The 17,150-nt window shown below is 37.1% G+C and overlaps 1 protein-coding gene across 1 annotated transcript; it reads right to left on the bottom strand.

Annotated features, from left to right (window-relative positions):
- Positions 1 to 275: 275 nt before the first annotated feature.
- LOC121381777 lies at positions 276 to 3,942 on the bottom strand. Its single transcript, XM_041511130.1, is given in 4 exon segments — positions 276 to 567; positions 569 to 1,194; positions 2,435 to 2,781; positions 3,534 to 3,942. Coding segments are annotated over 4 exon segments (1,674 nt in total).
- Between the last annotated feature and the right edge of the window lie 13,208 nt (positions 3,943 to 17,150).

Below are 17,150 nucleotides of genomic sequence, written 5' to 3' on the forward strand. Positions count from 1 at the left end.
GTCAAAAGAATATGACTACTGCCGGGTCACACGTTCTGACTGGAACTATAATGTTCAGCATAGAGATGCAGTGGTTCCTACGTCAAAAGGATATGACCACTGCCGACATTAAGCATACTGGGTGTGCATGCTGTCATGGGTCAAGACCGCCTACCTTACACCACCAAGACACACAATCTGTTCTCTAGTAAGAATTAAAATATAACAGTTATAATAAATTTTTATATACACATACATCACCAAGTTTAATCAATACATACCTGAGGCTGTCCTACCTAAGAATGAAATTTTGCTATTTTGGAAGCTAAAGTATTGACTACTTGTATTCTCATGGCTAGGGAGGGGTCTAGATAGCTTTGGTAGGCATTGCTAAGCCAGTCCCCCTGGGATTTAATGAGATCAGGTGCCAGTCCACACTCTAGCGCAAATGTTGCACCCCCTCTACGAAAACTATGGCCTGAATACTGGGTTGGGGATATACCTGCGAGCTGCAGACATTGCTTAAGGCGTGAAAGGAAACCTGTGTAGGTAAGTGGGGTCAGCCCTCTGAGAGTACTGTATGCAAACGGGGTAGGGCTTTTTCTTTGTTGGTGACATCTTTATAGACAGAAGTAAAGCCTGTGCTGGGCAAAGGAAGGACCCTGGAATATGTGGCAGGGGAATATGCAAAGTACGTTGTCGAAACTGGATAGTCTTTGTCCAAGTAACTGCCATAACCACCCCTTTTTTATGGAAGGATATGGATTTCCTCGTGAGATGTTGTGTGGGTTTGAAATCTGTCAATGAGTGTACAAATAAATTCGATTTCCGAAAAAAGGAAAAGAAGGCCACTAGGCATGCTGCCCAAAAGGTTATATCACGAGGATTACGGAGGTCTAGATGAGAAAAAATACTTTTTAGAATGCTGGGTGTGATGGGGAGTTTGGGAGATGAAGTGTCTCCCAACACCCTCTTAGCTCCCTTAATAAGAGAGAGTATATAGTGTGACTGATTTGGGTCATCATAGCCTGCTTCCACATGAAGTAACCTTATAATAGACAGATACTGCCGCAGAGATCTAAAAGATAATCTACTGGATAGGTAGGCAATATATCGCCCCAAGTTAATTGGTGTAAGGGGAACTAGGGGAATGCCGATCTGTCTGCAAAAGACCCTATATGAGGTTAGGTAATGTCTGTATGTCTTTTTCGTTGACTGCAAAAGTATTAGAGCGGAAAATAGCCACAGTGTTGTCCAGAGCTCTGGTCAGGTTCCCCCTGCTTGTAGTGCCTGTGCAAAAGAAAAAGGAAAGTCCCTTGTGACATGTGCGGTGTCAAATCTCCTAAGCCGAGGGGTTGATTTAGGGACAACATGACCTTATTGAAGGCAGAAACCTCGTGCATTCTAGATACTGCATCGGCCCTATCATTATTTTCACCTGGAATATGCCTCGCAATAATACGAAAATTAAAGCAGGCCGAGAGCCAGAAAAGCGATCTAATAGCATGCATAATGTTTTTGTTTTTTGATGTGCCTTTATTAATAGCGCTTACTGTAACACTGTTATCTGAAAATATGTAAACTCTACTGTCTCGGAAAAGTGGTGCCCACCTGTACACAGCTAAGACAGCAGTTATGATTTCTTTCTCATTTATGTGCATATGTGCCAAAGTTGGATAGTCTACATACCAGTTGGTGTAAAACCAATCATTTGCTAAACAACCCCCCCCCCCCCCCCCCCCCCCCCCCGAACACAGGCATCTGTGTAAACTGCCGATATGGGGCGACTGTCAAGCAAAAGATATTTGCCATTAAAAAAGGGCATAAACTGGATCCACCAGAGTATGTCCTGCCTAATATCTCCAATGAGCCGTATCTTATGGAAGCTATAATTGAGCGCTGTGATACCATTAATAAGTCTGCGGATGAATACTCTACCACCAAAAATAATGGATGCTGCCCAATTTAATTTTCCCACCAAAGATTGGAGTTGCTTTTTTGATGCCCGTGTGCGAATAGAAAAGACTGCCAATTCTTCCCTCAATGCTTGCAATTTTTGCTGCGGAAGCTGTAAACACATAGCCACTGTGTCAAATTGCACACCTAAAAAGGTCAGTGTTTGTGTGGTGCCTACCACTTTAGACCAGTTTATCATAAACCCTAGATCCCTGAGCAAGGAAATTAGCGTGTCCACTGCTAGTGCACACCTATTTCTGTTCGTTTCACATAAAAAGAAGTCATCTAAGTATGCGACTATTGTAAACCCTTTGCGCGACATAATGCGTTTAACTGCCTGGGACAACCTATGGAAAATGCCTGGGGCTGCCTTGGACCCAAACGGCAATTTGTTGTCAACAAAATACCGCACACCATCTGGAAAAACCCATTTAAAAGCTGTGACTGATTGACTATGCGCACTTATAGCCACCGATCTGTATGCCGATTTGAGATCTACCTTGGCCATGTAACAGCCCTTGGTAACCAGTTTGGCTGCATCATCTACTGACTGAAAATGTTGCTTCTCCAAGTCACCAACATAATCATTGACAGCTTTTCCATGAGGGCGACTGCAGTCATGAATGAGCCGAACACCCCCATCCGACTTGGGAATTACCCCCATAGGGCTAACTATAATGGGAGGAGTGTGGACTTGGACATAATTGCCATGTTGAATTTCATGCTCAATTTGTTTGGTAGCCAAATCGTACAGTGGACTTTTCTGTGATGCCGAATTATGGTTTTTTCCCTGGGCCTGTCTGGGACTGGAATTTGGGTCAATGATGTCGAACCCCTTTTTAATACCTGACAAAATAAAGTGCCTGTCTTTATCCAATTCCAATTCTAATTCTTTTTCCCAGGCAGACAAACGCAATCCCGGCAGAGGGTTTACATTTAGTTTTTTGTTTGTTTAGCATATGTGTGGCTTGTTGATGGGTGGGTTTGGAAGCACCCTTTTACTGAACAAACATGTTCGAACCTGCATGTAGTGAGTTTACAGCCCCTCCTGCCATTAAATAAGCGACAGATCTCCTTGCCTGATGGGGTATGAGATGAGTAATAACCTGTATTTGGAGGCCCCGACTGACGTACCCTAGCTTGTTGAGGATACAGTTGTTTGGGTTTTAAGTACACTGTCTGAATGTGTGGAATATCTGTACCCCAGCGGAATTTGTGAGTGTGCTGTAGACTGCGGTACTCACGGTCATACAAAAAAACAGAAGTTTGATCAAACGAGGACAGGAGCTGATAAACCCTTGTGGTATATGATAAATAATCGAGCATCTGATCCTGCCCAAGGCCCCCTTCTTCCAACAATTTGTACAAAATTGCTAAATTAGCAACCGACCACTGGTTTTGGGATATAGCCTCCAACTTGGGTCTAGCTGGGCCAGACTTGTATACCAGTTGCCCGTTAGGCGTGCTGGAAATAAATTCCTCTGAAATGACAGCCCCAGATACATTTACAAATTCAACAATATCATGGTGAACAGATTGTGCTTTTGGTGTAACTAAAGATTTTAGGTATATTTGCGGGTCTTGCCATGACAACATACCTTCCTGACTCGCAATCTGTGGTGTCCTGCTTGGCCCGTCCACCTCTCTCGCTGACGACTGTGCTGCCCCCAGCTGATTTAGCACTTCCTGCACGAAGGGGTCCTCAGGCTCCTCTGTCATGGGTCTGGTCTCTGGTGCCGGTGTGGCAACTGGTGGTCGTTCAGCCATATCGATACCCTGGGTCGGGAAGGTCTGTTGTATTGCCTTAAGCAAAAGTTTTATTTGGCCAACAGGCATTTTTGATTTTGCCAAATCTTCAATGGTCAAAAGGGCCAGGGCTTCCATGGAATCGAAGCCCAATGTTAAGATTTGTGTGACAGTGGTGGGCGAGAGTTTTTTCCTCTGCCCCCACACTTTTACCCTGTCCACATCGGACAACTCGTGAAAACTTTCGTCGGAGTCGCTCATGATTGAAATATTTCCAGTTTGGCGATCGTCTGTTTTCTTCACGCTTCACGCACCGGAGTGATAGCCTGACCGGATGTGCATATCGGCAAGAATTCTTCCGGTTCGCAAAAAAGGCAGCCTTCACACATGGCTGAACAGTCCAGGCATACCCACATTATTGCCTCTGCGGCATTTGTCGTCTGGGTCATGTAGAGCGCAAGTCTTTTTTCCTCACTGTCCGTTAAAACATACCAAGCCGGCAATCGGAAAAATGCCTTAACTTCCGCCATAATCTTTGCGCACCGTTCACCGGTGGCGTAACAATGCTCGGCTTTGCGTAGATTCAGTAGTATTTAAAAATATATATTTACGAACATTAGGCGTATAAAAATTTCTCAGCAGAGAGATACGTTTAACAGTGAGCTAGCCAATTCAAAAAGTAATTGGAATTGCACGCAACTAGGACGTGTGTGCACCACACTGCAACATGGTTGGTGCGTTCAAAAAACGAGTGAGGAATTAACCAATGGCGAAAGAGGGTGCCAAACAAGTGCTGTGGAAAATTTCGTACATTGTGCGATTGGTTAGTTTCGAAAGGTTCTTTGGAGACTGCCCCAATCAGCAGTGGGTATCATCCGGAAATGTTTCCCCAGATTGGAATGGTTAGCACAAACTAGACGAAAATAGAAAATATTGTATGCCGTCGCGCAGGACCAACTAAGCGATAACCAATTAAAATTATTTTTTCCCATGCGTAAGCTGCTTCACCCACCACACATTAATAACATATTAACACATTAATAATAACTTAAACATCAAAGTCACCAGGATTTTAATAGGTTTCATGATTGACATTGAGAGGTCCATATTACTTGCTATTATTAAACTTCCAACAACTCAACCACCATTCAATTCCCCACATGGATTGCCATTTGTTTATGCTAAGAGAATAAAGAGCAATCGCAAACACCGAAAACGTACCCAAACATTCATCCCCACTCATGAAACCACAAGATCCACAAACATAGAATACTTGGAAATTTACGAGATAGAAATAATATTTCATGCACTCAATTCCCCTCTCTGAAAATCAAATAATCTCCTTTAGATAATATTTCAGAATCCTCTCAAATGTCAATACAAAATATGCCTAACGATAACTCTAAGGCTTAAGGTAATGCAATGCTAGACTGAAATACACTACCATTTGGTTAATAAATTACACAATGAATAAATATCTTACTATTGCCAGTACTCGCATAATAAGTCTAAAAACAATTTGGAATAATGACAGAGTGAGAGAGAGCCATTCAAAAGCTACACATAAAAAAAATAAAAATCATACACACACATGTTGTACCTTTGGTTGAACAATCGGAAGTGAATAAACTGGTTCACAATCCTGTATTAATCGTAAATGATGATTGGTTAACCTATCCTAACAATTCTTCGTAAAATAATAACAAAGACTATCGACAAACTTAATTATAGCCAAAGATTGCCGAAAATTATACATCGCTACGACATAAATTACATAAAGAAAATAAACAATTCTAAATTAATTATCTTTTCAATCTGTATCCCAAAATACAATATAACATATTATTACATGTATTTTTAACAATTCCCAAAAATTACAAAACTTGATATTAATTGTAAAATCCAAGTCTAAACATTACAATATTATATGGTCTCAAGCCACTTTCTTTTTTTCCCCTCATGTAGTCTCAGATGAAGCTCTTCATCGTTTCGTAGTACATACCAAAACTGGTATATCGTAAAACTGACACACGTCAGCCATGGTCAAAACAAAATAGTAAATAATGAACAACTTTTCGGTAAAACTTTAGCTATATATATTTGTAAGTGTTGCTCTTTTGCTGACAAAAAATAATGCCCGCCTTTTGTGTTAAACAAAGGAGCTTCCTTATATGCTCTATGATTGGCTTATTAAAATAATAGAAATTGTGATGTGCCCTTTGATTGGAGGAAGACATGCCATACATGTAAACGGGACATTTTACACATCGGTGCACACAATTTACAAAAACAGTCACGAGAAGGTAAACAGTTGTGAAAATTTCACTGTTTAGGGATGTATGTGGGCAAGCAATCTAGAACATATTAATAAAAAGTTAATTAACAAATGTTAAACATTCACATGAGCCACTGTGTACTGTATAATGATTATTGATCTGTGTTCTTTAATTAAATAATAAAAAGAAAACCTGAACCATTGTTACAGAAAGTAGGAAGAATTGTTTTTCTAAATTGTAAACAATAAAAATTCAAATGGTTCTTCATAGCAGCCCTCAAAATGCAAGTAAGTAAAGTACAGAACTGTTTGAAATATAAGAATGCTGCAGGTTTGAACAGCAATTTCCCCATTCTTTGTCAACTGCTGCTTTGATTAAGATGCATTTCAATCTGCTCTTCTAATAACTTTGGTAACAAATGTCTACTCTGGTACTGACGAAATCGAGACGATGGCAGTATGATTCTGTTTCCTCAGAAATCATTATTTCTATCATATGTCTCTAAATCTGAAACAAACTGCCCAAAGTGAAAATCTAAATTATGCAACATATATTTATATTTGATACTTAGGCCTATACATGTACTTTACAGCTCTTTACACTGTGTTTCTAACTTAATTTTAGTAAAAAAAAAATTATTGATTTTTATCAATTTATTTACGGTATATATTTACCATTGTTAGACGCCCAATAGCCGATATATTTTTTGTGCTGGGGTGTCTTTAAACGTTCATTTATTTATTCCAGTTGTGAATATTCACCCAGGCGATTTCCTGCACACAAAATTCCAATTGTGTAGAGCTTGATCTATTCTAGAAACCAAAATGCTTTCCTATCTTTTGCATGCTTTCAGTGCATGGAAAGTTTTGAGGCACTAGTATAAGTTAATAAGGCAAAACTCCTCTTTATACCTCTGTAGGGTCCAATTGGCACATTCTGCCATGCATTAAAATTTAGTTTCAGCAGGTTTCCAGATCCCCATCCAAATGTTATTACATTTATAACAAAGAAATGGTTCTTAAAACTGAAACAAGGTCATTAGAACCAAAAAGGAAATCCAGTTAAAAACTTAACCTTTTCATCCTTTTACTCCAGGCTTTCCTCAGAAATTGACAGCCCACTGATATGCTTCTTACGTGAAATACTATTACTTGCTAGTCAGTTCAGGTTGGACTCCATACCATTATTTAGCTGAGAAGATAGGTTAGTCTGAGTTGATTTCTAATTTGAGTTGGTAAATTTTTTTTACCACCATATAATCATTACGATAAACCTGGAAAAAATAAAAATATCAGTTACAAGAAGTCGCAACCAATACAGGACCTAACTTTAAATACCGGGCACTTTTGTCCGCGAAAGGACATCCAGTTGCTGATCGGTGGCACATATTATATATGCCAACTAGCATCAACAGTAATATCCTTGCAGACAAAGTTCTCAGGTAAATAGTCATAGTTGACCTGAAATAATAATTACGGGTACTAATTTTCCGTGAATGGAATTGCAAATCTTAAACGGAATTTGTATTTTTATGAGTTGTGAAACAAAATGCCAAATTTTGTTGTCTATTTATTTGTTAATATATATATCTATATATCTATATATATCTATCTATATATCTATATATATATATATATATATATATATCCATTGTTTTTCTACTTAATTGATCATTTGAACCATTTTGGCACAACAAAAGACGTTACTCTACGACAAAATGTAAACATGTTTCCGAACATTGTTGGCTGCCATTTTGTTTTTATTGCTCGACTTGGTTCAGTTTTATTCAGTAGGGTAAATTCCTAGGCTACGTTCGATTGAGTGCTTGCCTGTAAACTGATGCAAGAGTTCATGCATGCACTTTATATAAATTTACCAATTACACTTAAAGGGAGAGTAAAGTTGCATTAACGGAACAAAATGGGGTTATAGTATTTTTCTCTGTTAAATAATCCAAAGGAAAAATGTACACTATTGGGCCTATTGATATACTACGTTGGAGCAAAAACGACAACCCACGATACCAAAGTGATAATTTTCTTTTCTTTGGGACTACATAATTGGTCAGTTCTGTGGTTTTAGATGAAAAAATCTACTTAATCAATAGTTTTACAGAACTATTTACAGTAATAAACCATGTCCATTACCATTTTAGGGACGACAGGTAATATTACACAATTCCGGTATGTATTTTTGTGTCTAGACAGCATCAATTAATTGGCTTGTGTGGTTACCAATCAAATACATACCTGCCAATCAGGAATCACAGGTAGAAACAACTAACAGCATAGACCAATTAACTAAGAAAACACTCTGTGTATCATTTCAGTACGTACTGTAGGTTAATGCATGGACAAAACATTGTTAATTATTTTGACTTGTTGTGTAGCCACTTTGACAATGGTGTTTTATTTTGTATTGAAAAATAATATATATATTGCTGGCTTACTGGGGTGTATATTATTACAGAACATTGCAATGTATGACTATTTATCAACCCGCAAAAACCAGGTAGATTGTGTTTCTCTAGTTTCTCTAGTTCTAAGGCTCATTCCTGACGTTACGCGTTAAGAATTACATAACCACCAGCTGGAATGAAACAAAATGGCTGCACCTGTTATATCTAATAGTCGTCACATTTAACTGTTTTATTAATTAAATATAATAATATACTGGTTGGCAGGTGTATATTTAGACGGTCCCCAGACATTGTGTCTAGACAAGAAAAAAGATGTGCCTTTTTTATTAATCAACTGACGGAGACGAAATTGTTCATTGTGTGTCCGCCAAGCCATATCACCATTGCGCGATGCAGCCTCTCTGATTACTGCAACATACTGAAGTAATTCAGATGTCTTTTCTGAATGTTTCTTAAAATATATGGACATAAATATATGCATTGCATCTGTCCATTTTTCAATGTTTGGGATTTTTTCCACTGGTCTAGGGTGGGTTTCTAAATTACCATTTTCGGTAATTCGTAGCAAGCCAGTTGACATGTTGTCCAAATCCATGTTTCCTTTCAATAGTTGTGATATATTAATGTACTGATGTTGCCTTATTTTTTGGAGCAACAATTGTGACACATGACAATCTATCTCATCATCTGAACAACTCGCAATATTTGGCTCCCCACTATTAAAATTCTGAAATCCTATATTAGACCCATTACGATTACCATTAGATTGCTCTACTTCTACAGGGTTTGGGGCGAGTTGTGGGATGGAACATTCGTTTTGTTGCTCTCCAACTAAAAGCTCAAAATCTAACAAGTTACCAGAATTACCATGAACAGCGGATGATCCAGCTGTTTTATTTTCGGCGAGGCGAACAATCTCCACAACCTCGTTATTTATGTGCCCCATCATTCTAGCACGTCTTTGGCATTTCGGTATTGAAATGATTGCTGGCTTTGATGTCCCACATCTTTTCTTCCCTTTTCCTCTTCCAGACATTATCGATAAATTAAAGTTAACTACAGATTATCGATTTCCAACAGACGTCTTTGTTCTCGGATTGTTGAGAGGAAGAGGCCAGATCCGGAAATGGCCTTTCGCAATTTATATTTTTGAAATACAGACCGGGATAAATCGGACAAGCTAAAATATTGACCCGGACAAATTTGATCGACTTACTGATATAAGATTAAAGTGAACAAAATTAAATGCGGTTAATGTGTACAAAAATAAAGGATGTCTACTGTTAATAAAATACACACTATTATTAGTATTAGTATTATTTAGTGAAAATTTATCTCTACCTGTAGCTCGGTGAATGAAGTTTCAAAAATAAATTAATATATATATATATTAACTGCATGATCCTAAACCATGTCCCATTTTCACCAATGCCTCGTCATCTGTAGTGAGTAAGTAATTTAACAAACTCATCTCTAACACCACCCCAATTTTTTTTTTTTAATGCACGATACAATGTAAACATGGTCTTGTTCAGTGTATTTGGTAGTGAATTGTCACCAGGAATGGTGATGTCAGTTGCTCAAATAGCCTACAGGTCAATATATCCATTGTCTTTGAAACTTGAAACTTTATTTCGGTACATTCAGGCCGTCAAACGACAGCATATGAGGAATTATTGTACAATAGCTATTTACAGTGACACGATAACAGGACCCATATTCACAGAACATCGTCAATCTAGTTTTACACATAAATGTAAATCCACGACTGAAGAGCTATTCACCATGAAGAGCTATTCATGGTTTTGCATTTGTCACTATCCCTGTGTTAAAAAAGCACTAGCCCCGGGCGTCGGGCTAGCGCATTTATCAAACTCTGCTTGTATCCGACACATCTTTCATCCATTGGTCAGAATTTTTCCGTTGACCCATCCTTTTGGCTGCACAGTGAGTAGAACTTCTGCAGGTTGTTTTTTCTGGAAGCGTTTTTCTTTTGAAAATAACCATTGGCTTTAGTTTTGTCCCATATGCCAAACAGGCTAGTACGACTGTAAAATGTGATTTTGTCTGCTCCACTCATTTTCACTGAGTCAGTCTTATTACCTTTTGACATGAACCGTGACATTTCCTGGCATATTGAAAAACAGGCGTTTTGTTCATGTAGCTGATGATTTTGGAGAAAATACGCCACATTCTTTCGCTCATCGATCACAAATTTTGTGAAAACTATCCATACTATCGTTGACATCCTTTGGCAACTTCTGAGCTATGTGAGTCCTCTGGCGCAATGCTAGTCCATGTCTGGAGGTTTGACTTATAACAAGAGTTAAAGAAAAAAGTGATAAAAATTTTTATGATGTGGAAATCCAATCTTGGATCGTATTTACCTCATAATGATTACGCAGCTCAATACTTTTGGAACAGTGCTCATTGAACAAAATGTTCCATTTTCCAGAAATAGTATTACTTAATAAAAATGCATGTATCTACTTACTGTAATGAAATAATTAATTAAATATTTTATAAATACATGAAATAAAGTTCATATATTAATCGGTAAGTATTATTTTCGTGGGTTTTTGTAATTTTTATTATTTTTAGATCAGCTAATGGTGATTAAAATTAGGCAAAAAATCGAAAAAGTTGTGTTTACTTACGGGCATTTGTGGCCAGCTGTCCAGTATTTATGTTAATTATTCCCGATAACGGTGGTTTTTGTGATTTTCGTTGTTGGTAAAACGATCAAATTTATCATCAAATTAGCTGTCACAATCGGCTATCGATCCCAGAAAATGACCCCGATGTGCCGCCATTGTTGTCAAGCGAAAAAAATAAAATTCTTTTATTATATTTCCGTTTCTGGTGAGTGTTGTGTGCAAAACGGTGGGAAATATGAATTGGGGAATGCACTGTATACAGTATACAGTATGTCGACTGACGTGACGTCGGGCGAGATATCTCGCCTGCAGTACTCAGAAGGTTAAGCACAACAAACAAGCCTCTGCTTAACAATGCACATATCACTGACAAAGTCTGACCCATGCACGTATATGAAACTTCCTGCTCCTGGTCTCGTGTGATCCAGTTATGAATTTGAAAACGAGGCTAAATATTAAGTAGATAGCAGCCAGTGGCTTGTTTTTATTGTCTGTGTAATTAAGCAATAATGATGATAAAGTGGTCAATAATAATGTATATATAATTAAAAAAAAAAAAATCTTGTTATGATGCTTGTTTGATGGTCATGTCTGAGCTGGTGCCATTACATTTGATGGTTTAGAACTTCAGAACAATCAGTTATGACTGCTACTGTTGTGCCAAAACAGGGTATGCACTTGGGATTTTTTTTGACTGGCTAATCGGGCCACTCACAGCAACACTTTGACTCTCCCGTACAACATTTGAATGGCCCGCGACTGAATTTTTAAAAAAAAAAGAACTTACTTAAATTGCTCTTTATGTTATCATAGCATACAAATAATAACAACAACACAAAAGCAGGAAACAGAATTTGTTTTAGTTTTTGACAAACTGTTGTAATTAAATTATAATTATTATCTTATAATGGGATCCACACAATCAAAACATCTGGAATGTTTTACCAAGGTTCGGTCTTGGAATGAATATGGTGCTCTTATGGCCTATGATGAGGAATTAAAAAAAAAAATACTGAGCTGACAGCAATCTATACAAACAATAATCACATCCATTAGAGAAATAAACACACGACACAAGTTAAAGGAATAATCACTATTTAATTATGAAACGGGACAATAACGATAACAATATTTCTAAACCATACAAAGTAAATCACTATAATAACATATTAGAATATTGTGTCAATATCATGCAATAATGTGAGCTAGTATCATTCATTAATGTGAGCCAATATCAAACAGGGAACTAATTACAAAACTTGGCTATTTAGAAATCTACACAGACTCATCGTAAGTGACCTGTCAAGAGATCAGTTAATTTGAAGTTCCCACAACACTCGCACGTGCACAGGCAATGATAGCCGTCGTTGACATCGTTCGCAGTGACTATTGGGTGTTTGGTATAGTAGACACAGTATATTCCGTAAGAAACGAAAATGTTGGAACAATGTAACTTCGGAAAACCTCAGGCTAGTAAACAAAACCTATCTGCGAAACATAGTGTAGCAGAATGTGACGAGTTGTTCCAATTGTAACTAAATGGAAAATAAAGATGAACGGACATGGCCAAGGTGTTCCGATTAAATCTACGAATACATTTACATGGCCGAGGTTTTCCGTATATGTAATAAGAACCGGTCGAAGCATTCCAAATGGTTTTAGACTGTTTGATAAATTGGGGAGGTGGTCACTATTATGGGTTTGGTTGCGCAGATACTAATAGGAAACCAGTTGAAAACAATAATAATAAAAAACCCAAAACTTCTGACCTCTTATAAACATTAGTTATTTGCATGTTGGTACATAATATAATATGCGGAAATTTTCGGTCGCCGGGCAGACGACACATGATAAGGTTTTGACTTGCCTGATGCTATTTCGACTCGCCATAGGGCGATTGGGTGACTGTAAAGTGCACACCCTGGCCAAAATGCTGGTCCTTTTAAAAATAACATTTCTGCCTTGTATGCTGCTGATGACAAGCTCACCTTGCATTCTTACACGGACAGTGTTATGGATGTCCACAACACCACTAAGGAATAATTGCATTTTTCCTTATGAAATTGGGAATTTTAACTTGTGCACACATCATGCCCACATTTAAGTGTTCTCATCATCGGAAGTAGGTGAATAAAATCCTAAAGCAGCATTCTCATTATGTGATTAGTTGAACCGACTTGTCACATGGATTTGTCATAGTGACTCGAATCGTGTGTGTGGGAAGAAATGTCATAACATTTGATGATGTCGAACAAAGCTCATCAGTTTTAAAATATTTTGCAGGAAATGAAGTGTGTACAAATTCCGACTGAAATAAAGAAAACATGAATGTAGATAATTTACTGATGGCATTATGTAACAACTCAATTATTGACCACATCTGGACAATAATAGGTTTTATGGATCCATGAAATTCGGACATTTTGACATGTTTATAAGCAAATGAAAAAACACGGAAGTGACAGAATTACGTTTTTACTTTTATGTGAAAACATGCGATTTGTTGTGAGAAATAGAACATATTCTAATCGGTACGATTCCAGCACGACTTGTCATGTAAGACTAGTCATTCCGATTTAGGTGTTTTCACAGTACAATTCAATTGCATACAACAAGTTGGTATGACTAATCACGTAATGAGAACGTCCCTTAGCTTAGTAATTGTCCTTATGCTAAAAACAAAAGTTGTTCTCATACAATATTCATATACTTAAAACGGAGATGCTTTTATAGCCATTAATCATACAGTCAGTGACATTGTTTCATCTAACTTTGCTACTGATAATTTTTGTAAATTAAAAAGGTGATTTTCGAAATATCAAGTGAATCCTATGAAAGATGGAGCTCGACACAGTGCCTAGATTCAGAAACTTGCACATTAGGGCTATTTTGGTGTAGTTATTTCCGGAAGGAACTATCGCTGACGAAAACACCATTTGTTGATCTTGTGGCCATCTACACCAACCTAGAATGAAATATGGACTTGCATGAATGTATGCATTTTTAAACAAGATAGCTAAGTGTGGTATTATTACATTACATCCTACCCAACTTTGACTGTAAAAAACAACAGATCTCGCCAACCAGAGAACAGGGCTCTACACGGTGAGTCAAACACTCGCATTTGTGAGTAACTTTTGTTCACAGGCGACTATTAAAAAGTAGTAACCAACTGGTGAGTACAAAATATTTGGCCTAGTAAGCTGTGTATTTTTATACTCCTTTTAACTAAGCAGTGCACAGTATTTTCAACAATCACAGTAGGCCTAGAATAAACAATCTTTCTTCCAAAAGTGCTATATAGCAGACGATAAACTTAAGTAAATGTTCATAACTTGAGAGTTGAGTTTTATCTTGGTTAATTAAGAAGTGGTTGAATACTGGATCATCTGGTCAGTTATTGCATACTGTTCATTGTGACACTCAAATCATGCTCTAACCAGTATATAATGCATAAACAAAACTTGGATCTATTTCTTTCTTTTTTTTAAGTGATAAAATACTGAAGGCATGGCCATACATTTATTTTATAAAATTATATACATGTATCAGGTAAAACTCTGGCGAGTGGACAAAGAGATTTGGCTAGTGAACGTATGTCGTTTATTAGTCAACAGCAAGTAAAATAAAACTTCTGCATTGAGCCTTGGAGAATGCCCTGGATGAAAAAGTATTGAACACACACCACAATAGTCCCTTCAACACAAGATGCATGTACATCCTGTACAATTTTGCTGATTTAGAGTAATGACACATCTGATAATTCCAATCTGATCAGTGCCTCCCATTTTTGCATTTCTTCTAAAATTCCCTTTTTGTTTTGACTTGAAACAACTTCGATATCTGGCTGGTGAACTGTTGAAGAAGGTGGACCCTTCCAAACCAATATCAACATCCCAAAAACATCATCCATTTACTTCCGCCCCTTTTAAGATCTCAATCTTTGACATCAGCCAGCTGTTTGGGATAACCTTTTCTTTTCATGCAAACAGTTCTGACAATTTCTATCGCTCGATGCTTCAAAATTGTAGGCAATGACAGGGCTAGTGTAAAAATTGTCAGTATGCAGAATATATCAAAATTGTAGGCAATGACAGGGCTCGTGTAAAAATTGTCAGTATACAGAATATATCTCGTGTTTTCAGTCCCATTTGTCAAATTGAGAACAGCAGCTGTTGTTAGTCCAAGAATTTCTTCAAAAGCACTGTTCTTTACAATATACCGGTAGCAGTACGCTGTTGCAGAATCACAAAGTAAAAATGTGTTGATTCCCCATTTTGTTGGTTTTGATTTTATATATCGTTTCAACCTCAGTCCCTTGAAAGGGATCATACATTCATCAATAGATGTGTGTTGGGAGGAATAATACTCAAACTTATCTTGAATGTATGACAGGAGAAGGTCTGACTTTGTATAGTCTGTCAGTTTTGTGAGCAACAGTTTAATCACAAACTTGCAAGTATCCACGGAGTTGAATATATTTGCAGGATGTAATAACTTTTCCAAACCCTGGTGTAGGAAGTATCTATTTGTCTGGATTTTTTTTGGATTTTTTACACAAAAATAGCATTTAATTGTAGGGCAGTTGACACATTGTAGCTAGTCCGATACCAAAGTAGCTATAAAAACAAGGTGTAATTCCTATCATTTGTTTTATATTTTGATTGTACATATATAAACAGACCACAGTATGTGACATAACTCATTTATACTGTTCAAGTATTTATGAATAAACTCATTTAACACTGCCAAACATTACATTTTTTTTTTTAAATTGTGCTGGGGTATCGTTAAATATTCGGTCATTCATTCATTAATTTATTACATTAAAACCTCTTGCTGAAGCATTCACTTTTAAATTGAATTTATCAGTGGTAAATCCATGAAAACTACCTAAAAAAATAACACTAATCATATGCAACGGTCTTACCACAAGCTTGCCGCATGCTTGCGACGAGCTTCCCGCACGCTTATTCAATTTAAGCTAATATTTTAAACCTTTTTACAACCTTGCTGCACGCTTGCGACAAGCTTCTCACAAACCTGCCGCACGCTTGCAATGAACTTCCCACAAGCTTGCCGCATGCTTGCGATGAGCTTCCCACAAGCTTGCCGCACGCTTATTCAGTTTAAGCTAATATTTTTAACCTTTTTACAACCTTACTGCATCCTGACGAGCTTCCCGCATGCTTGTTCAGTTTAAGTTATATATAGTATCATTTTAGAACTTCGCGACACACCTTCCCACATGCATTTTGCCCAATGTGAAATAAAAACATTTTTTAAACTCTAAATATTTATTATATATTAAAGACATTTGAGTATTTTAGCACATGATTTTATTTAGCACTGTATCTCCATGTCATTTTAGCACTGTGCTTTCATCTCCATGTCATTTTTTTAAATTTCTCCTGGTGCTCGAACATTTAGTGTTTATCAAATTGTTCGTCTCATGCATGCTTTTCCCCTCTTTTTTAAATTCCCGAAGGATGTACTCTAAAAAGAAAATGAAAACAAGACATTTATTGTGTGACCATGTTCATCTGAATAATTACACTCATTTAACAACCCTCCAGGATAACATGTTACCACATAGTAAACTGATGAATATATACCTATTAAGTAATTCATAAAGTATTAGCTATCCTAAATTCAAAAGTGTCATATTAATTTTTTTTAACGATAAACAATTTTTTTAAATTAACACACACACACACCCCCCCCCCCCACCCCACCACCCCACCAGCATATGTATCCTGCTTAGCCAAAATAGCATTTGTGACCAATTTGGACATTATGCAGCTTACAGACAACTTAAATTTAGAAAAATATTGCAGTAATGTGCATGCTAAGTGTTATTGTATGACTATAATTTTGACCTAATCAACTAAAAAAAAATTAATTGCACAAACATTTTTCGTAAAATATTACAGATGTGTAGTATATCACTGATTTGCATATTTTCTCTATATACTGGAATAAAGCTTTTTCAAAATCTAAAGTAACCAGAAATAAATGCACACAAGTTTTACTTAGGTGAAGTAATCTATTAGACCTACCTAATCCTAACACATTTGAACTATGGTCCTATGCTACATTGGTGGTTCAAATGTACAT

The sequence above is a fragment of the Gigantopelta aegis genome, chromosome 9 (genome assembly GCF_016097555.1).
Source record: "Gigantopelta aegis isolate Gae_Host chromosome 9, Gae_host_genome, whole genome shotgun sequence".
NCBI lineage: Eukaryota > Metazoa > Mollusca > Gastropoda > Neomphalida > Peltospiridae > Gigantopelta > Gigantopelta aegis.